The 25,760-nt window shown below is 41.5% G+C and overlaps 1 protein-coding gene across 2 annotated transcripts in view; it reads right to left on the reverse strand.

Moving 5' to 3' along the window:
- The window catches only part of DNAJC3 (DnaJ heat shock protein family (Hsp40) member C3), a 68,849-nt gene extending 54,439 nt beyond the window's left edge, over positions 1–14,410 (reverse strand). For both annotated transcript variants that reach the window (XM_054506392.2, XM_045869611.3), the window contains exon 1: positions 14,185–14,410. In XM_054506392.2, coding sequence (XP_054362367.1) covers positions 14,185–14,266 — 82 coding nt within the window. In that variant the 5' untranslated portion in view covers positions 14,267–14,410. The remainder of the gene's footprint in view (positions 1–14,184) is intronic.
- Between the last annotated feature and the right edge of the window lie 11,350 nt (positions 14,411–25,760).

The following is a 25,760-nucleotide window of genomic DNA, read 5'->3' on the forward strand; positions in this document are numbered from 1 at the left end:
TGGCCTCAAAAACTCAGGGTCCTGAAGAGCCCTGTTTGTTTGGGGCAACAACATAAAGATATCTAACCCATTTAAGACTGTATGGGTAACACTTAGAGAAATTAGTTGGAGTTTTCAATGGGCTGGGAAATCATTTGCTTTCCCTTTTAAAATGAGAATATAGACTCTTGCTCTGAAAATTCACTATGTAATAAAGATTCAGAAACCAGTTCTATTCTGACAGGTCAGCTGTAGTTCCACCTAATTCCATACCATATCCAAAAATATAACCTGCTTTTCATAACGAAGATTACAGAAACGAATGTATTTCATTCAACAAATGATACTGAATATGTACTATGTGTCAAACTGTGGCCATAACAGAGATGAATAGGGTGGTCTTTTCCAAAGAGACAATGAGGAGAATCCACCAGGCTTTAGCCATTTGTGAGAATGCTCTAGGCAGCAGGGTTCCCAGCAGTGACTGCAGGAAGACAGACTACTTCTGAGCATTACACTGGCATCTCTGCAACATACTGAAGTCTTTATAGAATACATAATACAAAGAATGGGACTGACTTCCAAGTAATCTTGAAAGGAAAGTGAAAGTATAGGTGAAACAAGATCGGCCATACGTTGATAATTTTTGAAGCTGGGCAAAGTACACCATGGTACACGATATTATTCTCCCTACTTTTTAAGATTTTCCCAAACCAAGTTTTTAAAAAAATTTAAATCCCTTCAATAAAGAGAAAACCAGCAGATAAAAATCTCATACATTAAAAAAAAATGTTCTGAAGTGGACCACAGGGACTAGATCAGGACAGCCAACTGAGAACATGAGCCTATCTCCCAATGTGCTCAAATTCCAGAAATGACAGAAGTTATTTAAAGAATACATGCATAACCTTTCCAAGGGGTGGGGGGGACCTCTAAAAGAGGATGGCCATCAGAAAAACAGAAATTTTAGGAAAAAAACCCAAAAACATAGAAAGGACAGGATAGGGTTAGTGGGCAAAATCACATCCAAACACCTTCCTGAGGGAAGTGTGCCATGGAGGTGGATGCAGTTCTTTCTTTCTTTAAATTTTTATTGTTATGTTAATCCCCATACATTCCATCATTAGTTTTAGATGTAGTGTTCCATGATTCATTGTTTGTGCACAACACCCAGTGCTCCATGCAGAATGTGCCCTCCTCAATACCCATCACCAGGCTAACCCATCCTCCCACCCCCCTCCCCTCCAGAACCCTGTTTGTTTTTCAGAGTCCATCGTCTCTCATGGTTCGTCTACCCCTCCGATTTCCCCCCCTTCATTGTCCCCTCCTGCTACATTCTTCTTCTTCTTTTTTTTTCTTTCTTAACATATATTGCATCATTTGTTTCAGAGGTACAGATCTGAGATGCAGTTCTTTGAGGGCTCCAAACTCTGATACAAGGAAAAGGAAGGAACACTTGGATTTCCCAGCCTCCAGCCAGGCAATGAGTCTTCTCCAACAGTGAGTATTCACAGATTGGCAATGAGCAATTCTGAAATTTACAAAGATGATAAAAATCAATCTTTAAGAAACTAACACCAAATAAGAGAATTAAGGGGGAAAAAATGAGTGGGACAAACAGGAAAAAAATTTCCAAAAATGAATATAATTGACATCTTACAACTTCAAAAGATGCAGCATTCATAAAAACCAGACCAAGTATTTTTGCACTTACTGCTCTTGCAGTGGATAAAAAGACAGATAAAGCCATTTTTAAATGCCCAGACAAGCTGCCAGAGGAAAGGAGGAGGAAGACTTAATATAGACAAAGGGGTCAAATAAGTCTCCCCTGAGAAGATAATGTTTGAGTTAAAAGACAATGGAGCTGGGGGGTGGGGGGAGGATCCTGAATGACAAATGCCTCCAGAAAGCCAAAATATGACCAGGCAAGGAGCACAGAGCAAGTGCAAAGGGCTTAGTGTTATGATGGGGGGAACACACCTTCAAGGAATCAAAAGGAGGCTCAAGCATATTAGGAAGGACAGAGAATATAGGCAAGGTAGATCACACTGGGCCTTTCAGGCCCTGGTAAGAAGCTTACATTATTCTAAGTAAAAAGAGACGTCATCAGAATGGGTTTTATCAAGGAACTATGTGATTTACATTTTAAAAAGATCCCCTCCGGGGCTGTGTGGCCACAGGGTGGAAGAGATTCAAAGCAGGCCAGGATGGAAAGAAGTGTGGGAGTGTGAACTAAGAATAGCAAGTTGCCTAACAGTATATGTACTCTGATTTTATGATTTAAAAAATATATATAGGGGCGCCTGGGTGGCTCAGTCGGTTAAGCGGCTGGCTTCGGCTCAGGTCATGATCCGAGGGTCCTGGGATCAAGCCCCGCATCGGGCTCCCTGCTCAGCAGAGAGCCTGCTTCTCCCTTTCCCTCTGCCTGCCGCTCTGCCTACTTGTGCTATCTCTGTCAAATAAATAAATTAAAAAAATAAAATAAAATAAATAAAATAGATATATAACATGTAATTCTATATTAACTTTTTCCAGTAAAAATGTATTAATGTACTACTAATACAGTAAAAATTTAATAAAGTGAACTGAGGAATGTGCTTGTTAAAGATGATCCTGATTGAATAATCACTTGCAATTGAAAACTCTTAAAGATTATTTGTAAACACTACAGACATATTTTACAGTTAAGCAGGCAATTAAGAAAGAAAAGCAAAATAACCTTTCCTCCTTTCAGCGACTGTGAAGCTGGGGAGATTCCGGCCCAGATGTCATTGTCCTCCTACCCTTTGACCTTTCCCCAAAGCATCTCAATAAAATGGTTTGATCCCCCCAAAACAACAACAAAACCCTGCCTCAAATGTTTTTGTTAAACTATAGTTCAAAGGGACAGCACTGTAATCAGATACTGCAGAGAATATAGGTGAGATAGATCCTAAAACTTAAAACAGTACGTAGCCTTTATAGATTCTAAAATATTTATGAATGAAATGATGGCATGTATGATAGGTTTCAAAATAATCCATGGGTATAGATAAAATAAGATCAGTCATGAGTTGGTAATTGTTAAAGCTAGGAGATGGGTACCTGGGGGTTCATATACCATTCCCTCCTTTTGTAAATGTGTGAAATTTTCCATAATAAAATTTTATATTAAATCTCTTTAAGGGACTAGGGGTGGGGATATTAAAACAGTTAAACGGGCGCCTGGGTGGCTCAGTTGTTAAGCGTCTGCCTTCGGCTCAGGTCATGATCCCAGGGTCCTGGGATGGAGCCCCAACGTCAGGCTCCCTGCTCGGCGGGAAGCCTGCTTCTCCCTCTCCCACTCCCCCTGCTTGTGTTCCCTCTCTCGCTGTATCTCTCTCTGTCAAATAAATAAATAAAATCTTAAAAAAAAAAAAAAAGTTAAAGATAGCTCATTTTCATTTTTTAAATATAATTTCTAATATGAACTATCCATCCATAAACATTTATAGTTCCTAGTGTAAAAACAAAAATCTGTGCATCACTCATGTTGAGAGAAACATGTATATGGAAACCAAGGTAAATTACAGTAGCGAATGATTAAGAATCAAGTAAGAATGATGAAAGCACTGTATATGAACTCTGGAACAATTCAGCCTATTACAGGGGGTACAAGTAATTATAGGGGCATGTTGATGGGATTCTGTGTATTCTCAAAATGCAGGGGGTAGGAAGGGGATAGTCTTCAAAATAGCACGAAGCTTTCAAACATTTCCCTATTACATTTTCTCAAAGGAAAGATCAGATCAATGCACTGAATAGAGGATTCTATTACTTGAGGAAGGAAGAAATTTGGGTATGAGCTAAATTATTAGTCAAAATGCTTTCCTTACCCTACCATGAAAATGTTTAACAGGAAAGATGTAACACAGAAAGAATTAAGAACCTATTATGTGCTACTTTCAGTATCATAATTTCACTTAATTTTCACAATGACCATAGAAAGTGAACATCTTTCATACTCTTATAACTCAGGAAACTAGGCTCCAACTCATCCTACTGGAAGACTCACAGTAACTGTCAAAACAAGATTCAATTCCAAAGCCCAGCTTTCTTTTCAGCACAGCCCATGATCCTTTCCCCTATAATCCAGGCTAGGTGCTCCACAGTTACTAAGCCCTGTATGCTTCACTCATGCAATCCATCATTTAATACAACATTTTAGCAGAATGGTTTGCAACCTCCAAGGTTGATCTGAACCTAAGCCTAGTGGGAGGCAAGAATGCATTTGCAATGTTCTTTGAACTGTTATATCAAGCTATTTCAAGATAGACATTCCTCACTGAGAGTCATTGTGGTTTCCTGCTTTCACAGTGCTTGGAAGGAACCAGAGCTCAACCCACTGGCTCTCCACCACCACCTCAAAGTGCCCTCAGAGGACCCTTCTTGGCCACCCATCACAATTATGCATTCCTCTTGCAGATGCGCCAAAACTATAACCAGGAATCAGACACCATCAACTGCCAGATCAACCTGGAGCTCTACGCCTCCTACGTCTACCTGTCCATGCCTTACTGCTTTGACCCCAATGGTGTGGCTTTGAAGAACTTTGCCAAATATTTTCTTCACCAACCTCAAGAGAGGGAACATGCTTGAGAAAGTGAGGAAGCTGCAGACCAACAAGGTGGCCAAATCCCAAATTCTTCAGGATATCAAGAAAACAAACCATGGTTAACTGGGAGAGCTGTCTAAATGCAATGGAGTGTGCAAATGTTACACTTGGAAAAAAGCATAAATCTGTCACTACTGGAACTGCACCAACTGGTCACTGACAAAAATGACCCCTATTAATGTGACTTCATTGACATTCATTACTTGAATGAACAGGTGAAATCCATCAAAGAATAGGGACCCTGGAATCTGGTATGGCAGAGTATCTCTTTGCTAAGTGTATCCTGGGAGACAGGACAGTAAGAGCTAAGCCTTAGGCTGGCTTCTCAAGGGCTGACTTCCTTGGTCACCAAGGCCAGGCATGCACGCTGGGGTGACCTTTACCTTTTCTCTAAATTGTACCAAAACATCCACTTAAAGTTATTTCATTTGTACTATTCCTTCAAATAAAATCTGGTATGCCCTCCAAAAATGTTATGTCATTCTGTCACCCCAAAAGTGAAATTACTCTTCAAACTAAATTTCTCTCACCTTCTAGGATTAAAAAAGGTATCCAGGGGGTGCCTGGGTGGCTCAGTTGTTAAGCGTCTGCCTTCAGCTCAGGTCATGATCCCAGGATCCTGGGATCGAGCCCCGCCATCGGGCTCCCTGCTCCGTGGGAAGCCTGCTTCTCCCTCTCCCACTCCCCCTGCTTGTGTTCCCTCTCTTGCTGTCTCTCTCTGTCAAATAAATAAATAAAATCTTTAAAAAAAAAAAAAAAGGTATCCAGATTTCTGTCCCTTCTGAATAAAACTCGGATCTTTATTACGTTATAATTTTATCCAATATAATTTCCATTTATATTGTGTAAGTAAATACAACCTCCTCTAAGAAAATCTTCCATGGCCTACCCCAATCATCCAGAAAGAATTATTATTCCTTCAGTGCATATTGGTCACATTTCCATAACAGATTCTGCCACAGTGTTAAGTGTTGTTGTGTAGGTTCCTTTCTCCCTGCAAGAGATGGTGTACCTCCTAACTGGGACCTACCCCCCACCTTCCTCCAAATCCAGCCCCCATGCTGCTGCCAGAGCAATCCTTCCAAAATGCACTCCTAATAAAAATTATGCAGTATTTTCACATCACTGGCTAGATTCAGTCTAAACCTCTTCAGGTCTAAAGGCAAACAAGACCCTTCATGATCAGATCCCATGATGTGGGTCCAGCCTCATCATCCCTCACTCCTCCACCTCTTACTTTACACCCCTAGACCCTTAGACCATAATGAACTGGTTGTACTTCCTTGAACAGACTATATTCTCATGCCACATCACTTTGCATTTGCTGTTCCATGAAAAGACCTTTCCCACTTTCCCCCTGGGAAATTGCTCCTCCTCCAACAGGATTCTGCCCTCAAATGCTGGCTCCTCTGTGAGACCCCCTCTAACTACTGCAGTGAGAGGGTGGGGAAAGCCCCTTCTGTGTTCCTATGACATCACCACACTCACAAGTACATGACTTCACTTTGCAATACCATCTCAATACACTGACCTTCACAGTTTGCCAGCCTCTCATAACTCCTGATATCCCAATCCAGATAAAAAGTGAGTTTGAGAGAAGAAACCATCTTTTCTTCTTTATATCACCCAGTTCAATACCCTGCACAAATGTACACTCAATATTCACTGAGTGAATGTACCTATCTTCCTTCTGACTTAAAAGTATCACAAGTCATCCGATTAATAGAATTGATGTCTGGTTTGGTTCCTCCAGCCTGGGCTCAACCACCTGAAGGTTTCCCAGGCAGCTGCAGATTTGAAACAATTCTGTCTGCAGATTATTCAACACAACCCCCTGCTGACTGGAGTAACTTCAAGTAGGAATCCCTTCAGACCCCAGAAAGTCTGTTCTTTTTTGTAGTAAAATGAATCTTTGGATGGTTTTCTAAACCACTTTTCATGAACCGGTGAATATTCAAAGGAGAACTAAATTTGAAGCCTGTACAAAAGCTTATCCCTAAAGAGGTACCACACGAAACTTCTACCTTTATCAGTCCTTAAATCTACCTCTCTAAATTTTCATAAATTTCTATTTCACAAGGGTAATTATTTTATATACACTGACAGTGGCATACAATAAAATACTTAGTGTAAAAGTTTAAAAGAATAGAATCCAAGGTACATAATAACAATTATCAAATCAAACTGATACTACCAAAGATTCATAAAGACATTAATATGTAAAAAGAAAAAATTATTTGTAAGTTGTGGCTGTTTCTGTACTATCTTAACCCTGTTTTGAGCCATGGGTACTTTTTTATTCCTTTGCCACATACTGGGAAACAGCGACAAGAGCGATCTCCTACTTTCTAAGAGATAAAGCAACCAAACATCATGCCTAATCAGCATTAAACAATAAGTTTCTCCTTAGATGAGCATAACCATAGGTCAGCAAAATATACAGGAAGTGTAAGGAAAAAGGTAGAGTAGCTAAGTCTTTTTATGAAGTTAGCATTAGAATCATCACATTTTGGCAAGCAAGAAATAAAGAATTTTAAGAAATGTAAAGTTGAGGGACACCTGGGTGGCTCAGTCGGTTAAGTGTCTGCCTTCGGCATGGGTCATGATCCCAGGATCCTGGGATTGAGTCCGCACTGGGCTCCCTGCTCAGTGGGGAGCCTCCTTCTCCCTCTGCCTCTGCTGCTCCCCCAGTTTGTGCTCTCTCTCTCTCTCTGGCATATAAATAAATAAAATCTTAAAAAAAAAAAAGAAATGTAAAGATAAGGGGTTAAGAATATGACGTGGTGAGAGTCACAATCAAGAGTTGAAGAACAAGAATGAAAAAGGCAAGAACTAGTGGCCAAATTACTAAGGTTCAAGCTAAGGCCAAGTGACACAGCAGGTAGCAAGCCCAGTGTGGTTATTCAGATTGGAGCACTCAGAATGTGAAGGACAAGAGGGGCTCCTGGCTGGCTCAGTCAGTAGAATGTGTGACTCTTGATCTGGGGTTGTGGGTTCGAGCCCCATGTTGGGTGCAGAGATTACTAAAAGTAAAATCTTAAAAAAAAAAAAAAAAAGAACATGATGGATGAGGAAAACGCAAAGGTCATCCTACAAAGGCACATGAGGCAAAAAAGACAAAATACTGTTTGAAAGAGATCTAATCTGAATCCAAGATTCAAGCAAGATGGGGTAGAGTCTGAAAGAAGTCTCATGGCAAAAACACAGAAAAAGTGGAAATTGGCCACAGAAAGACAGAGCAAGAAGTGCAACTAAGCGTAACTAAGGACGGATGACATAACAGTTTCAATAAAAATAAACTGAGCTGGAAACCCTAAGCATCTCTTTCCAGTCACTATGACCCAAAAAGTGGTTGAGCCAAATTGAAAGGAAGAAAAGACTGAGTAGTTGTGTAGTACATCTGAACTAAATGCACTAAAAGCTTCCTAGGTGAACTAGGAAAATAAAATCTGTTATAACCAGGTTTGCTCAATTTCAATGGACATTATTTGTCTTTGCTTCAATTAACTGTGAACACAAACGTTTTGACAGTACCCCCTGAGTTTCAACTTAGAAAATAAGTTTAGAAGAGTCCATGCAAAAAAAAAAAACAGCTTAAATAGTCAACTTCACTCACCCATTTAAAAAATATTTATTGCACATCTACCTCATGTCAATGTGTTTCAGGTAGAGACAAGAGCCCTTTCCAAAGCTCATATTCTAGAGAGAACAGGCAGGAAAGAAAAGTAAATGAGATAATTCAGACAATGTGAAGTTTTATGAAGTAAATTCAAAAAGGTAAACAGAAACTATTAACTGAAGAAGAGAGTCCTTTTTACATAGTGTGTCAGGATAGGCCTCTCTGAAATATGAATGTTCATTTGAAGACCTCATGTGAAGCTTTCCAGACGGTGGGGACAGCAAGAATCAGTCAGAAATTAGGTTGGCATTTGGAAGTAAAAGAAGTTGGTGTGGGGGCGCCTGGATGGCTTAGCCGGTTAAGCATCCGACTCTTGATTTTGGCTCTTGTCATGATCTTGGGGTCGTGAGACTGAGCCCTGCAAAAGGTTCCATGCTGGGCATGGAGCCTGCTTGAAATTCTCTCTCTCCCTCTCTCTGCCCCTCCCCAACCCACCCACACCATCCCTGCTCTCTCCCTCTAATAATATTATTATATATAATAATAATAATAAATTAAAGAAGTTGGTGTGGTGGGAGCCTAATGATGAGGGGAAGATTAAGATAAGAGGTGTAAGTAAGTAGGAGTCAGATAGTAAGGCTTTGCAGTTATCAGTGCAGTAACGTGTTGAAGAGAGAACAGAAGATGAGGAAATAGAGACTATCAGCAACTCTTCAAAGTCCTACTGTCTAAAGAAGTGAAGACACAGTTCAGTAGCTGAAGGGCACATGACATCCAAGAACAGTTTAGGATGGAAACACTACAACACATTGGAGTGCTGATGTCAAAGATCCCACAGAGAGAAACAAAGTGATGACACAGGAGAGACACGATAACTACAGGAGCAGTACTTTCAGAAGATGAGAGGAAGTGGAATCCGGGGCCTAAGTATAGGAATTGGATTTTGCCAGGAATAGAGATACTTTAGCCATTTTATTTTATTTTATTATTTTTTTTAAAGATTTTATTTATTTATTCATGACAGACAGAGAGAGAGAGAGAGGCAGAGGGAGAAGCAGGCTCCCGAGGAGCAGGGAGCCCGATGCGGGACTCGATCCCAGGACCCTGAGATCATGACCTGAGCCGAAGGCAGACGCTTAACCATCTGAGCCACCCAGGTGCCCACTTTAGCCATTTTAATATAAGAAAAGTAGCAGACTGGGTATAAACATAGGTAGGCTAGTGACTTTAGTGGAAGAAAGAAAAGGAAACTGCCTGTGGTGGCTTTCATTTTCTCAAATAAAGACAAGGTCTAAAAGAATGAGGTACAGAGGGAGGAAAGGGGGGTTACATTGGAGATTTAAGGAAAAGAAAAGGTCTGAAATGCTGCTTTTCAGGAATGGACATACTAGGGAATTGTAGGAATGCTGGCAATATTGAGTGTGCATTTGAAATTGAGATTATATGCTTACAGTGAGACCAGTCAGCAAGGTTATTTCCATTTTTCTCCAGCCATGTTCAACTCTGAGATACAACAAACAAGCTGGTCAATTTGGGTTTCAGAGGTGTCAAATTTTGCCACATGAGTAAAACAAAAGAATGCAGGGGCAAGGAAACTAAAAGATTTTTGCAATGATGTGACTATAAGGTGGACCAATAAATCTAAACTGAGAAGAGAGGGAAGAGGACATGCATACTTCACAAAGCATGTCTTATACCCTCAAGTGGTCTATAAACTCAATGGCAAAACCATGAGTTCTATACTATATCTCACCAGAAAGCACTATAGAGTAAGCCTCCACTGATTCCCATATTCCAGAACTCCAAATGACACAAACTTATCAGATGTACAAAACAAGAAATAAACAAGTTTTTTTAAAAACCAGCTTTCTAAAGATCTTGAAAGAAAAATAAATCTACAGTTGAAATGTCTTAGTTCTAAAGAGCAGGTGACTGGGTTCCCATGATATTTCCATATAAACAAAGATAAACTGCTGGACATTAATCAAAAGAAAACCATGACAAAAGAAATTAAACTTAAACACAATTAATTCACTTCATATGAGAAAATAAAGCCTAATAATTACTGCAGGGAATCCCATCTCAGAACAACCACCGCTGTCCCACAGAAAAAATTTTACTGCATTTCAGGCCCTTGCTCAGCAAATGCTAGCTAGTCAAGTGAACTGGAACTTTTACACTATTATCTATAACCTATCATATTAAAAGAACTCTAGAAGCTATCTGACCATCTACTAAAATACTCAGTGTGTGTAAATTACTGAAAGTCATTCATTTTCCCTACTTTATGTGTCTTTACAAATTTAAATAATGCCAGAAAATCCTAGAGAAACAAAGTATACTTTAAGTAGGTTAAATGAATATAAAAATTTCAGTATCATTTATACCTACAGATTTCCAACTATTCTTTACCTACGGCCAAATAAATGGTTTAGTTGGGTCAGTTCAGTGAAATAAAGAAAAACTGGGTCCAGGAAGCATGTTAAGGAACAAAAAAAGATAAAAGGCTGTGTTCCTACTCAAGGCACCACACAGAACAAACCATTAGCAAAGAATTAAAATAGCTATGTTATCTGTAACATGAGAATACTAGATACTACTAAAGTTTTCTTTCTGCTCCAAAAATTCTATTCCTAACCTAGTGCTTTGGACTTCTTTCAAAGGCCTTTTTGAAAAAGAGTGCTAAAAGATGTAATCTTTCAATTCATAAGACTATTACATAGTCTCTTTCTTTGGATCACAATTAACAGAAAAGCCTGGAAGGGGGGGGTACAAAGATGAATATTTTTTTTTTTTAAGATTTTTATTTTATTTATTCATGAGAGAGAGAGAGAGGCAGAGCGAGAAGCAGGCTCCCAAGGAGCAGGGAGCCCGATGCGGGACTCGATCCCAGGACCCTGAGATCATGACCTGAGCCGAAGGCAGACGCTTAACCATCTGAGCCACCCAGGCGCCCCAAGATGAATATTTTTAAATCAGAAAAAAACTAGGCCAACTAAGCTAATTACTGGTGACCCTCTCTGTCGCATGCAACTCTGTGTTTCACACTCACTATTCTCACACCCTTCTCCTTCACTTCCTCTCCCTCTGAACCTCAGACCTATATCCCCCTGGAGGACTCTGAGGTTCCTGAAACCAAACATAACTTATTCTGGAAAACAGGAGTTAACAGTTTGTCAATTCAGGTCAAAGGTTCTTTCTAACCTTTATATCCTCATCACCAAATTTAGTGTCTAGTACATGCAGACACCTAACTTTACTCCTCTATATGAATTATTAGACCAGTGATTCTCACCAGTGATTACTTTTTAGAAATGTGAAATTTCAGGTCCCACCCAGACCTACTGAATCAGAAATGCTGAGAGGGGGACCCAGCACTCTGCTTTTAAAAGCCCTTCAGTTAAGATTCTGATACACACTCAAGTTTGAGAACCGATGTATTAACATGACAAGAAATCATCTCATTACCCCCAGTGGCAAACAAACCAAAAAAAAAAAAAAAAAAAAAAATGCTGATTTCTCTCAGCTGCCACCACTTACAAATGCTGGGGCCCACATGATACACAAGATGAACTTCAGAGTCAAATAACTGAGTTTAATTTATGGTTCTTGGATTTAACAGCTCTGTGACATTATAGCTAAAGTTCCCTCATCTGTAAAGTAGAAATAGTATCACATACCTCCATGAATGAGAGATCACTTATAGAAGGATGCCTGGGATGGGGCGCCTGGGTGGCTCAGTCGTTAAGCGTCTGCCTTCGGCTCAGATCATGATCCCAGGGTCCTGGGATCGAGTCCCGCATCGGGCTCCCTGCTCTGTGGGGAGCCTGCTTCTCCCTCTCCTCCCCACTTTGCTCTCTATATCACTATCTCTGTCTCTCTCAAATCAATAAAATCTAAAAAAAAAAAAAATTAAAATATAAAACATTCGGGGTGCCTGGGTGGCTCAGTCGTTAAGTGTCTGCCTTCAGGCTCGGGTCATGATCCCAGGGTGCTGGGATCGAGCCCCACATCGGGCTCCCTGCTCTGCAGGAAGCCTGCTTCTCCCTCTCCCACTCCCCCTGCTTGTGTTCCCTCTCTCGCTGTATCTCTCTCTGTCAAATAAATAAAATCTTTTAAAAAAAAAGAAAGAAGGCTGGCACACAGAAGACCTTTAATGAATTTAAGATCTTTTCCCCTTTTTTCCTACTACCTGTACCAAGTCTCTGCTACTTCATACAGGCAATGCTCCTCAAGAACAGCACTCTGGCACTCCTCTGAGAATGCCTTCTACACAGAAAAACTCTCTAATGAAGTTTTTCTTATGGAAAATACTCTAGGAAGGAAATGAAGTACTGAGTCGTACAGAACAGCCATTCCAAAAAGGTAGTCCAAAAGCTAGTAGGAAAGCAAATCATATAAAAGTGTGCGCTTTCATAACTTAAAAAGCATAAAACAGAACATAGGGAACTTTCTCTTAAGTGGTCAAAATAAATCACCAGTAGTAACTGGACAAAATGTGACATGGGGGGGGGGGGTGTTAACATTAGAAAATGCAAGAGAACTGGAATACATGACCCATATTAAAGTGGTCCGGGCATTCAAAGTTCAATTCCCTAGATTGTCTAGGGCAACCTAGACAATTTCTTTGTCCCAATGTTGTCACGATTCTATGTTCTGATATGGGGTCACCAGGAGAACAACGTTAACACTGCCATGAATGGGACCTAAAATGTGGAGAGTGTATTACTTTTTTTTTTTTTTAAAGATTTTATTTATTTATTCATGAGAGACACACAGAGAGAGAGGCAGAGGGAGAAGCAGGCTCCCAAGGAGCAGGGAGCCTGATGCGGAACTCGATCCCAGGACCCTGAGATCATGACCTGAGCCTAAGGCAGATGCCTAACCACCTGAGCCACCCAGGCGCCCTACTTTTTTTTTAAGTTGAGAATTTTGAGGGGATTTTACCATAAACAATTCCCAACTGTGGTTCCTCAGTCCCTCCAAATCTAACATTAAGTCTCATATTGAAATATGTGACCCCCTTGACTAGCCCTTTTCATAGGAATGAAAGCAGATCAGTGCATGTGATAGGACATCACACTCGAATATTTCTTGCAGTCACCAGGATGGAAGCATTAGTTCAATTGGCACCCTCAGCTTTAATTCTTACTGCTCCCGCTGACATCTATGATGGGACAGCCCTTTGCTTTTGCTATTCTGTTAGAGTAGCCAACAATCCAATCTGTAGGACTCAAGCACAATTTAAGCGTTCCGTACCTTTTAAGGGGACCTTTTTTCAGAGAACTCGGAAAAGGAAAGCCAGCGGTAAGCTGAAGGGCACCATGCCGGGAGTAGTTAAACCACAAACTTCGTGCCTTGCCCTCCGGGAGCTTGGAATGCCAGCACCCGCCTTAACGCACCAACCTAACAACTTCCATCCACGACACACAGTAATGCGAGGGTTACTCAACTCTGAACAGTCAACACTGTCCCCTCCACTAAGCGCAGTCGGACACACTCCCCCCGCCCCCCGGAACTCCGAAGCGAAAGAGACCTCCCCTTTGGCCACCTTTACTGCCTCCTCCCAGCACCACCGACCAAGTGTCCCCAGAGGGTCCCAAGCGAGGCCGGGACCCGACGGCTGCTCCGGTCTCCGCGTCCCGGGACACTCAGGAGTCGTGCCGGATGCCCCGCTCCCCCGCACCCCCTCGACCTCCTTCGGCCCCGCTCCTCACTCCGAACCCGTCCGTCCCCGCCGGGCGGCCCGCCGGTCCCACCACCTCTTCCCCAGACAAACCCGGAATCGGGTGCCGGCCCCCGCCCAGGGGCGGTCTCAGGCCCAGCCGGGCCGCGCGGACTCCCCGGCTCCCGCCCAGCCGCCCCGAGACTCGCGCCCGGATGCAGGCGGGGAAGCGCCAGGGGGCCTGGCCCGGGCGCCCACCTCCCCCGGCCAGGGCAGGACAGGACTCACCTTCGTACTGCAGGTCCACCAGGACCAGCAGGAAGGGGAACACCGAGCCCAGCCGGCTGGTCACAGAGCCGGGGGCCACCATGTCCGAGGGCGCGGGCGGCGAGGACGAGAGAGGGTGCGGGGCCCACCAGCCCCGCCGGCGCTCAGGCTGCAGCTGCGCCCGCCCGCCGTCGGCTCTCGCTCAGGCCTAAGCGGCCGCGGGCGCCCACCGGAGGAAGGCAGCGGTGGGCGGAGCCCGGGCGACGCTACGCCCCGAGCGCAGCTGCCGCCCAATCGCCTTCTTCCCGGCTGCTCTCCTACTGGGCTCGCCGGGGTCGTGGTTCGCGTTGATAGGCTGCGGGGGCCTCCGCCCCGCCCCATCTCTGATAGGACAACGTGGAGGCACGAGACGAGGCTGCGTCCGCTGGTCGTGGAGCTGTCAGGGAGCTCCAAACGGCCGTGGCGGGTCGGAGGGAGGCGGCCGCGGGGCGTCTGTGTGGCGGCCGCCGAGTCCGCATGCGCAACCCGCGGATGCCTTTTCGGGTCGCTCCCGGAGCTGGTAGGTTAGCGAGGAGGAGGTTTTCCGGGGTGCTGTTTAGAGAGGAAGGTGAAGCCGCCGCGTCCGCGAATAAAGAAGAGCCAAGCGTCGTCCCAGGAAGCCCGAGCGCCTGGCGTGGAGGTCTCGGAACGGACCGGTGCACAGCACGCTTCACAGAGCCTGCTACCGCCAAGCCGAGCGTCTCGGAAGGAGCACAGCCTCCTCCGAAGAGTGCGCGAGAAACGGTCAGAGGCCGGGGCTCTGTAGGGTAGGAGGAGCTGATGGAGGTTGAAGCAGGTCAGGGACAGCCGAGAAGGATCTCGGTGACCTGAGGCCCGGAAGAATGGCTTGGAAGCCTGGAACACCCCTCCCCACCACTGGCCAGCGTGCCCAGGAAAGCGAGCAATTCTGGAAGATTCTGCGAAGAAGAAACCAGGAGGCGCAGCAGCTAAGAGAGCAAGGGGCTCCGGGGACTGTAGCGCACGTCAACGGGGGGCTGGGAGCGGGGGGCGGCAGGAGGGTCCTGTTAGAACGGATCTTGCATCTTGTGTTCATCAGAGGAAACTCTACGAGAGAGATAGAAACTTGAACAAGATAAGACTCAAGTTACTCAATTTAGCGTTAAGTTTGTTCAAGGCCATTTCCTCCGGCGTCCCCAGCACAATCCGAAGTGCACGCTCTACACCAGGGATGTTTTAGCTGGAGTAAAAGAGTAATGCTTTTCTGTGTTTATTGTCCAATGCAAACTTACTAGTTTACCAATAAGTATAAAAATATTCATGTAATATTTATGATAAACACATGAATCTTTGGGCAGTTGGAATGAATAATTGATTTTTTGCAGACTGCTCTGTGTCCACCCCCCATGTTCATTGCACCATTACTTAAAATAGCCAAGACATGGAAACAACCTAAGTGTCCATTAAGAGATGAATGGATAAAGAAAATGTGGCATGCATGCACATACATGTGCACACACGCACACACAGAGGACTATTATTTAGCCCTAAAAAGTAGGAAATCTTGCCATTTGCAACAACGTGTATGGACCTTGTGTGCATTATGCTAAGTGAAATAAGTCAGTCAGAGAAAGATAAATACTGTATTATCTCACTTATATGTGGAATCTAAAAAAAAACTCATGGATATAGAGAAGGAATTGGTGGTTGCCAAAGTGGGGAAGGGAGAAATGGGTGAAGGTGATCAAAAAGTTCAAACAAACATCCAGTTTATAAGTCCTGTGGATATAATGTACAATATGGAGACTATAGTTAACAATACTATATTGTATATTTGAAAGTTGCTAAAGGAACCGATTTTTTTTTAAGATTTTATATATTTATTTGAGAGAGTGAGAGCACAAGCAGGGGGAGGGGCAAAGGAAGCTAGAGAAGCAGGCTCCTGGCTGAGCAGGGAGCCGGATGGGGGGCTCATCAAACGACCCTGAGATCATGACCTGAGCCAAAGGCAGACATCCAACCAACTGAACCACGTAGGCACCCCTAAAGGAATGAATCTTAAAAGTCCTCATCATGAGAAAAAAAGTGTAACTATGTGGTGATAGGTGTTAACTAAACTTATAATCGTTTTGCAATGTGTACATATATCAAATCATTGTACACCTACAACTAATACAATGTTATATGTCAGTTATATCTCAATAAAAAATTTAAAAACAGAGAAAGCTCTATTTCTTCTGATTTGATTATATGAAATCAATGATAATACAATATGGTTTTTTATGGGTTTTTTTTAAGATTTTATTTATTTATTTGACAGACATAGCGAGACACAGCGAGAGAGGGAACACAAGCAGGGGGAGTGGGAGAAAGAGAAGCAGGCTTCCCGCTGAGCAGGGACCCCCATGCGGGGCTCAATCCCAGGACCCTGGGATCATGACCTGAGCCGAAGGCAGACGCTTAACAACTGAGCCACCCAGGCGCCCCAATACAATATGTTTTATATGCAATGCAACTCTTCAAAACAAACTTTCTAAATTAAGTGAAATTCTAATAGTCAATGTCTTTAAAAAGGTTTCTTGTGAAATTCTTATAACACAAATCATAGAGCTTTATTATTTTCCAGATCTCATATCTAAGTTATATCCTTACATCTAAATCCAAGCATAGAAAAATTGTATTAAATGTAAATGTTATAAACAAAATAATTAAATGACAGATAATGTCAAAATGGATAATAAAAGAAATAACATGAATCAATTATAAGCTGTCTACATGGTATGATGAACCTCACTTTATGGTCAATTGATTTCAACAAGGATGCCAAGATAATTCAATGGGGCAAAGGTAGTCACTTCAACAAATGATGCTGGGACAACTCTATATCCATGTGCAAAAGAATGAAGTTGGACCCTTTCCTTAGACCACACACAAAAACTAACTCAAGTTGGATCATAGACCTAAATGTAAAATCTAAAACTATATAACTCATAAGAGTAGTAAATCTTCATATTCTTGGGGTAAATAAAGGCTTCTTAGATACAACATCAAAAGTACACACACAGAGGAAAAATTAAAGTGGATTTCATAAAAATTTAAAATTTTTGTGCCCCAAAGGACACCATCAAGAAAATGGAAAGACAATACACAGAATGGGAGAAAAAAATGCAAATCATATATTTGATAAGGGACTTGTATCCAGATGGTGTGTGTGTGTGTGTGTGTTTGTATGACTCAAGAATAAAAAGACAACCCAATTAAAAAATGAGCAAAGAATCTGAAGAGGCATTTTTCCAAAGAATATATATAAATGACCAATAAGTACATGGAAAGATACTCCATATCATTAGCCATTAGGGATATGCAATTCAAAACCACAATGAGATGCCACTTCATACCCACCTTGATGGCTATAATCAAGATGAGCAATAGCAAGAGTTGATGAGGATATGGAGAAATGGGAACTCTCACGTATTGTTATTGGGAATGTAAAATGGCACAGCCACTTTAGAAAACAAACATCAAAGTGTTAAATATAGAATTACTATATGACCCAGAAATTCGTCTCCAGTTAAGAGAATTGAAAACATGTTCACACAAAATCTTGCTACACAGACGTTCCTAGCTATTATATGTTCATAATAGTCAAAGGAGAAACAACTCAGGTGTCTATCAACAAGAGAGTGCATAAACTGTGTTAGATCCATACAATAAAATATTATTTGACTATAAAAAAGAAATAAAATGGGGCACCTAGGTGACTCAGTCGGTTAAGTGTCTGCCTTTGGCTCAGGTCATGATCCCCGGGGTCCAGGGATTGAGCCCCTTGTTGGGCTCCCTACTCAGCAGGGATCTGCTTCTCCCTCACCCTTTGCCCCTCCCCCCACTTGTGCTGGGGGTGGGGAGCTCTCTCTTGTTCTTTATCAAATAAAATCTTTTTTAAGGGCGCCTGGGTGGCTCAGTCGTTAAGTGTCTGCCTTCGGCTCAGGTCATGATCCCGGGGTCCTGGGATCGAGCCCCACATTGGGCTTCGTGCTCCGCAGGAAGCCTGCTTCTCCCTCTCTTGCTCCCCCTGCTTGTGTTCCCTCTCTCGCTGTGTCCCTCTCCGTCAAATAAATAAATAAAATCTTTAAAAAAAAAATCTTTTAAAAAATATTTATTTATTTGACAGAGAGAGATAGCAAGAGCAAGAATGCAAGCAGGGGGAGTGGGAGAGGGAGAAGCAGGTTTCCCACGGAGCAGGGAGCCCAATGTGGGGCTCGATCCCAGGACCCCGGGATCATGACCTGAGCCGAAGGCAGACACCTAAGAACTGAACCACCCAGGTGCCCCTCAAATAAAATCTCTTTTTTAAAAAAAGGAATAAAGTACTGATACGTGCTAAAACATGAATGAACTTTGAAGAAGATTATGGTAAGTGAAAGAAACTGGTCACAGAATTGTATGCTTCCATTTATGTGAAATAACCAGGATAGGTAAATCTATACGGGCAAGAAGGTTAGTGGTATTCGGGGCTGGGAGTAAGGAAGAATAGGGAGTGACTACTAATGTGTATAGGCTTTCTTTTGAGAGTAATGAAAATATTCTTACGTTAGGTAGTGGTAATGGTTGCACATATCTATGAATATACTTAAAAATATTTAATTGTACACTTTAAATGGGTAAATTATATCAATTATAACAATAGAGTTCTTTAAAAAAAAAAAAAAAGTAATGGGGGCGCCTGGGTGGCTCAGTTGGTTGAGCTTCTGCCTTCGGCTCAGGTCATGATCCTGGAATCCCGGGATAGAGTCCCACATCGGGCTCCCTGCTCAGCAGGGAGTCTGCTTCTCCCTCTGACCCTCCCCCCTCTCATGGGCTCTCTCTCTCTCTCTCATTCTCTCTCTCAAATAATTAAATAAAATCTTTAAAAAAATAAAAAATAAAAAAAAGTAATGGGATGGAGGGGCCCATGGGTGGCTCAGTAGGTTAAGTGTCTGACTCTTGATTTCAGCTCAGGTCATGATCTCAGGGTTGTAAGATCAAGCACCGCATCAGACTCTATGCTGAGTGTGGAGCCCACATGGGATTCTCTTTCTCCCTCTCCCTCTGTCCCTCCTACCTCTGCTCATGTGTGTGCACTCTCTCTCTCTCTCCTAAAAAAAAAAAAAAAAAGTAAAGAGATGGAAAAAATATTTATCATTCAGACACTAATCAAAAGAACCCTGGAGTGGATATCTAAAGTAGCTGGGGCGCCTGGGTGGCTCAGTCATTAGGCGTCTGCCTTCGGCTCAGGTCATGATCCCAGGGTCCTGGGATCAAGCCCCACATCGGGCTCCCTGCTCCGCGGGAAGCCTGCTTCTCCCTCTCCCACTCCCCCTGCTTGTGTTCCCTCTCTCACTGTGTCTCTCTCTGTCAAATAAATAAATAAAATATTAAATAAATAAATAAATGAAGTAGTCAAACCTATAGAACCAAAGTAGAATTGGGATCTCCGGGGGCTTGGGGGAAGAAGAAATGGGGAGCTATTGTTTCAATTTTACATTATGATAAAGTTCTATTGCACAACAATGTGAATATACTTATACTACTGAACTGTATGCTTAAAAGTGGTTAATGTGGCTAATTTTGCTATGCATTTTTTACCACAATTTTTAAAAATGTACTAAATCTCTGTACAGCTGTGGAAAAACACATTAAAAAAAGAAAGAATGCTAGAATGACTGATTAATATCAAACAAAATAGAATTCAAAGAAAAACAAAATTACCAGGGATAAAGAGGGACATTACATAATAATAAAAGGGTCGATTCAATGAGAAGGTTATCTTTTTAAGTGCACATGTAATATTCACCAAGATAAACCATATCCTACATCATAAAACAAACCTTAACTAATTTAAAATAATTGCAATTATAAAAGTCACCAGAGGGGCCTCCTGGTGGGGGGCGGGGGGCGTTGCCAGGAGGACGAGGGCCACAGCTGGGTACCACATTGAGATGGAGAAAAGAATCTCGAATCCACCTGGGAAAAGCCCCTGGATGTTTACTTGTGAAAGGCCCAGGACTAAGTTCTCCCCCACTTATGGGAATGAAAATCTCTGTCATGAACTGTGGGTTCTGTTGCTGTGTTCACAGATTTTGAAGACCTTATAACAGTTCAATTTATACCTGTTACATGTGGCCTTGATGAGTGCTTCCTGAGCTGAGTTGTGTAACATTGGATACAACTCCTCCAATTCTCAAATTTGGTTACTATTTATATTTAACATTTCTCTTTGTCACCTTGCTTTTATATTTAGCTCCATTCTAAGCAATAAAATGTTACAGGTATGTCATGCTCATTTTATTGCATACCTTAAATACCTATTTATACCTGTTAAAATAAAAGGTCTGATCTTTAGGCTAAAGTCCTCTTCTACATTGATACACACCTAACAAAAGAGCTTCAAAATACATGAAGCAAAATACTAGCAGATCTGAAAGGCAAAAGAAACAAATTCACAATTTTAGTTGGAGACATCAACATTCCTCTCTCAGTAATAACTAGAATGAGTAGACAGAAAATCAGCAGGGAAAATCAATAGAATTGTTCATCAACCAACTGAATATAATCAACATTTATAGAACACTCTACCAAATACACATTCTTTCTAAGTGCACATGGAACATTCACCAAGATAAACAATATCCTACATCATAAAATAAACCTTAACCAATTTAAAATAATTGCAATTATAAAAGAACTTAAATTATATAAAGTATGTTCTCTGACCATGTTACAATGAACCTAGAAATCAATAACAGAAAGGTAAGAGGAAAAATCTCCAAATACTTGAAAACAACACACTTCGAAGTAACCCATGGACCAAAAGGGAAGTCTTGAGGGAAATTACAAAATATCAGAACTGAATAAAAATGAAAATACAACATACCAAAATTTCTGGGGCACAAAGCACACAGATTCCAACATACTTCCTGTGAAACTCCCTACAAGGCAAATCCTGTACAACCCTCTACAAGTAGTGAATACCGTAATAACGTAGCCAACGTCTTGTGGTTGCCCAGGCATGGAAAGAAAAATAGAGCTTGAATCCAGAAGTGACAGATGCCATTTACATTTCCATTGGCTATAATTAGTGACATGACTCCACATAACTTCAAAGGCACTAGGGAGTCTGTTGGGGCACCCTCGATAGTCGATAGTCAATAAGCCCTGATACATCTGTTTCAGTGAGCAAGGACAGTAACAGAGTTACCAGGTAGCAGGTTTTATACCCAAGATGGTAATGGTGAAGATGGAAAGAAATGGTAGGATTTGGAAAGTATCTTGGAGGCAGAGACAATAGGACTGCTCATGAATGGGGGTAGATGGGGAGGACAGAGAATGAGGCCTGATTTAGGAAAAGCAGCCAGCTGGTTTAGGAGCCTAGCAGAGGAAATAGCAAATACAGAGGCTCTGAAATGGAAACAATCTTAGTGTGTTTTAGGAATAGCATGTTGAAATGTGATAAGCTGGGGGGGGGGGGGCAGCAGGATGACATGACGTCAGGAGGCAGACAGAAGTCAGATCTTACAGTGCCATCTAGGCCACTACAAGAGAGGCTTCCTCTTATTCTACTGAACAATGAAATCACCAGAGGGTTTTAACAAAGGGCTGACAGGATTGGATTTAGGTTTACAAGCGATCACTCTCGCTGCTGTATAAGCAACAGATTATAGAGGGATAAGCAGCGCGCGCAGTTAGGCGGAACTTGCCGCGTTCCAGATGAAAGGTGATGGTAGCTTGAAGTATGGTGGTAACAGCAGAGATAGAGATGGAGAGAAGCCAACAAATTTGGCATGTATGGAGGGGGGTAATAGATGGGATAGATGGGAGTAGGACCAGGTGAGTAATCAGGTTACATTCATTCAGTTAATTTCTACTCAATTGCAATACAAAAGTGTAGCCTAAAATATTTTTGATAGGCTCTGAAAAGGCCACTGGCAAGAGGACACAAAAGGTTCACTCGTTGAACCTCTATTTCAAATTCATAATGGTGATGTGGAAATGAAAATGAGAAAACAAGCAAACAAAAGGACCTCGCAAGAGCGTAAGCCAAGATAAACATTTCCATGGACTAAAAGTAGGGGGGAAGAAAACCCCCACAAAGTCACGTGTAAGGAGAAGCCGTGGCAATACTAGCCTATGTTTTAGATCTAGGAAGGGACCAAAAGTAACCCAGAGACAGCCTCCTCATTCTCCCTGGCACTGACTCCACCAGCAGCAGCTCTGTTATGACTACTTGTTTACATGGAATTGTAGAAACCCAGAAAAGGGGAATCTAGCCGCTCCTGACTGGCTCTGCAATATCAGCCTGGAACCGATGTTATACAACAGGAGAGAGTGAGCATAGAAAAAAAGAAAAGTGGGAAAACAAGTAAGCAGATAAACAAAAACTTCCCTTTCCACCCAAAATGGAACTGCAAAATAAAAGTTCAAAACATCAAGAACTGTAATGTTAAAGGGATGCCTGGGTGGCTCAGTCAGTTAAGCATCTGCCTTCAGCTCAGGTCATGATCTCAGGGTCCTGGGATTGAGCCCCGCATCGGGCTCCCTGCTCAGTGGGGAGTCTGCTTCTCGCTCTCCCTCTTCCCCTCCGCCCCTCCTAGTGCATCCTCTCTCCAATAAATAAATAAAATCTTAAAGAAAAAAAAGAACTGAGGTGCAAAGAAAGACAGGCAACAAATCAACAACTGAACCTGAACTCACTTAAGAGGAAATTAACTTTATAGACTAAGGATGCTTTATAGACATAAGTACAAGAACAGCCATACAATACATCCAATATAATACATCCATAAATATAAGAAAGGAAGTACAGAACAAAACAGGCATAAACAAAATGAGAAGAGGTGGATGCAAAAAATATTGTATTAATTTCCTACGGTTGCCATAATAAATTGCAACAAAGTGTATAGTTTTAAAGCAACAGAAATTTATTTCCTTATAGTTCTGGAAACCAGAAGTCCAAAATCAAGGAGTTAACAGGGCCATACTCTCTCTGAAGCCTCTAGAAGAGAATCCTTCCTTGCTTTTCCCTCCTTTCTGGTGGCCCCTAGCAATCCTTGCCATTCCTTAGCACGTAGTACATCACCCTAATCTCTGCTTCCATCTTTGTGTGGCATTCTTCTATATGTCCTCTCCTCTTCTTAACCAATTACATCTGCAAAGACCCTATTTCCAAATAAAGTCATATTCTGAGGCTTTGAGCAGACTTGAATTTTGGGGTGAGGGGAATTATTTCACCCATCACAACAATTAATAAATACTCTTAGAAATTAAAAAAAAAAGATTAGCCCCTGAAATTTGAAAAAAAAAAACAACCTATCTAATACACACACACACACACAGAACTACTACTAGATGGAATAACCTCTAGAACACAAAGTGAGAGAGTTAATAATTAGAAGACATTTTAAAACATATCACCATCAGAAACTCTTAGACCAAGCACACACAAAAATCTTAGTAAGGATTGGAAACTCCTAGAAAATCTTAGTAAATGCGAGCAAAAATTTAATGAGCTTTATCTAATACTTTATCTAACAAAGAGAGAGAGATTATACTCTGCCTACCAAATAAGACATTTTTTTCAAATATGGAAGAGTTGTAAAAATCTACCAAATCCTAGTTCACAAAGAAAGTTTTACAAATTCCTAAGAATTGTTATCATATATTTCATGTTCTTTGACTTAGTGCAGTTAAATTGAAAGTCCACAATAAACAGATTTTTCCAAGTCATGTGCTTAGGAACAACAACAACAAAAATTGTCTCTAAATTAGTCATGGTAAAGACAAAATCATCACAAAAGTTCCAAATTACCCAAAACAAGATGATAATGAAAATGCTACATTATCATAATTTGTGGAATGCTGCTAAAGCAAGTGAAATGAATGAGGTATTCAGCTCAGAATGCTAGAAACACTATAAGACAGAAATAAAGAAACAAAAGGAAAGAAATAATGAAAAAATGAGCAGAAATTACTGTATGGGGAGTGGCAAAGAAATATGAGAGATCTAGACCAAAAAGCTCAATATTGATAGAAGTTACAAAACAAACAAAAATAGAGCAAGCTTAAAAAAAAAAAAAAAAAAACGAGAAAAGACATACTAGAATTTAAAAGGAGTACACATTGGGGTGCCTGGGTGGCTCAGTCAGTTGAGTGGCTGACTCTTGACTTTGGCTCAGGTTATGATCTCAGGGTCCTGAGATCAAGCCCACGGGAGGCTCCATGCTGGGCATGGAGTCTACTTGAGATTCTCTCTCTCCCTCTGCCCCTCCCCCCACCCCTGCTCTAACTCTCTCTCTAAAAAAAATTTAATTTAAAAATAAAAGCACATAACTACAAATATGGTGGAGATGTTTTAATTTATAAAACACTTAATGTCTTTATGCCAACGAATTTGAAAGTAGAGATGAAAAGAAAAATAGAATGCCTGAGTAAGCTAGTAGCTATTAAAGAAAGTAAATTAGTAATTATGTGTCTTTTCCTAAAAAAGCCACTGGCCCCCACAGATTTGTAATCCCTGCTTTATACAAAGTATTTCAGAGTATTTTTTAAAAGAGGAAAATCTCTCTGACTCATTTTAAGAGGCTTGATGCTAAAATTGGAGAGAAAAAGAAATCATCAATTATGAGACTAGATATAGCAGTCTTAAATGGAATATTTCCAAATCAAATTCGTGCAGCTAAAAATGAAAGGTAACCACGAAGATAGGATCCAGGGACACAAGGATAGATCAACATCAGAACATCTTTCAGTGAAATACAACAAGTTAACAGGCAGATGAAAAATCATTCTAATATAATCAATCCCTAAATAAAATACAGCCCTCGTTCATGTTTAAAAGAAAAAATAATCTCAGCAAAATATGGAAGCAAACTGCTTTAACTTGGTAACTGATATTTATCAAAACTCCTACTTTGAAGATGGTAGTGTCCTCTCAGTATCTCCTTTCCCTCTTGGAAATCACCCAAAGCCACCACCATCACCGCAGTAAATTAAGAAACAGAAAAGCTAATTACACCTGTAACAAAATGTAGGAGAATGTTGAATCTCCAACTCTCACCTCAGTAAGTGGGAGTGATGCCAAACAGCAGAGGAATCAGAGAGAAGATGCCTGCTTTAGAATGTACATCTAAAAAAAAAAAAAAAAACGCGGCAAGAGACTTCTTCAAGGTCAGAGGCATTTCCTATAGCGCAGAACCCAAATATCTTGTTTGCAACAAGAAGAATGAGATGCATTCGTTGGTGACAGAAGCTACTTAGGACACACTTCGGTTCCAAGAAGCAAAAGATATGGGCCTGAAACACGACTCACTTATTTGTTATCTCTCATTTCCCGGAAGCAATTCATCGCCATGGCAGAGGGAGAGAAGAGAAACTTCACACGATGAACAGCTTTACGGTTACACGTCTCCCTTTGCACGGGAGAAGTAAAACCTGGACTAATCGGATCATAAGAAACATGATGACCACGTATGGAACACACACTATACAAACTTCCCACAAAAACAATTTTAGGAAAACTTCACCTCATTCAAAGATATGTAATCAAAAAGGACAGAATCAAGTGC

Source organism: Mirounga angustirostris, unplaced genomic scaffold (assembly GCF_029215605.1).
Source record: "Mirounga angustirostris isolate CCGP_5_RB_7025 unplaced genomic scaffold, mMirAng1.0.hap1 SCAF_3, whole genome shotgun sequence".
Taxonomy (NCBI): Eukaryota; Metazoa; Chordata; class Mammalia; order Carnivora; family Phocidae; genus Mirounga; species Mirounga angustirostris.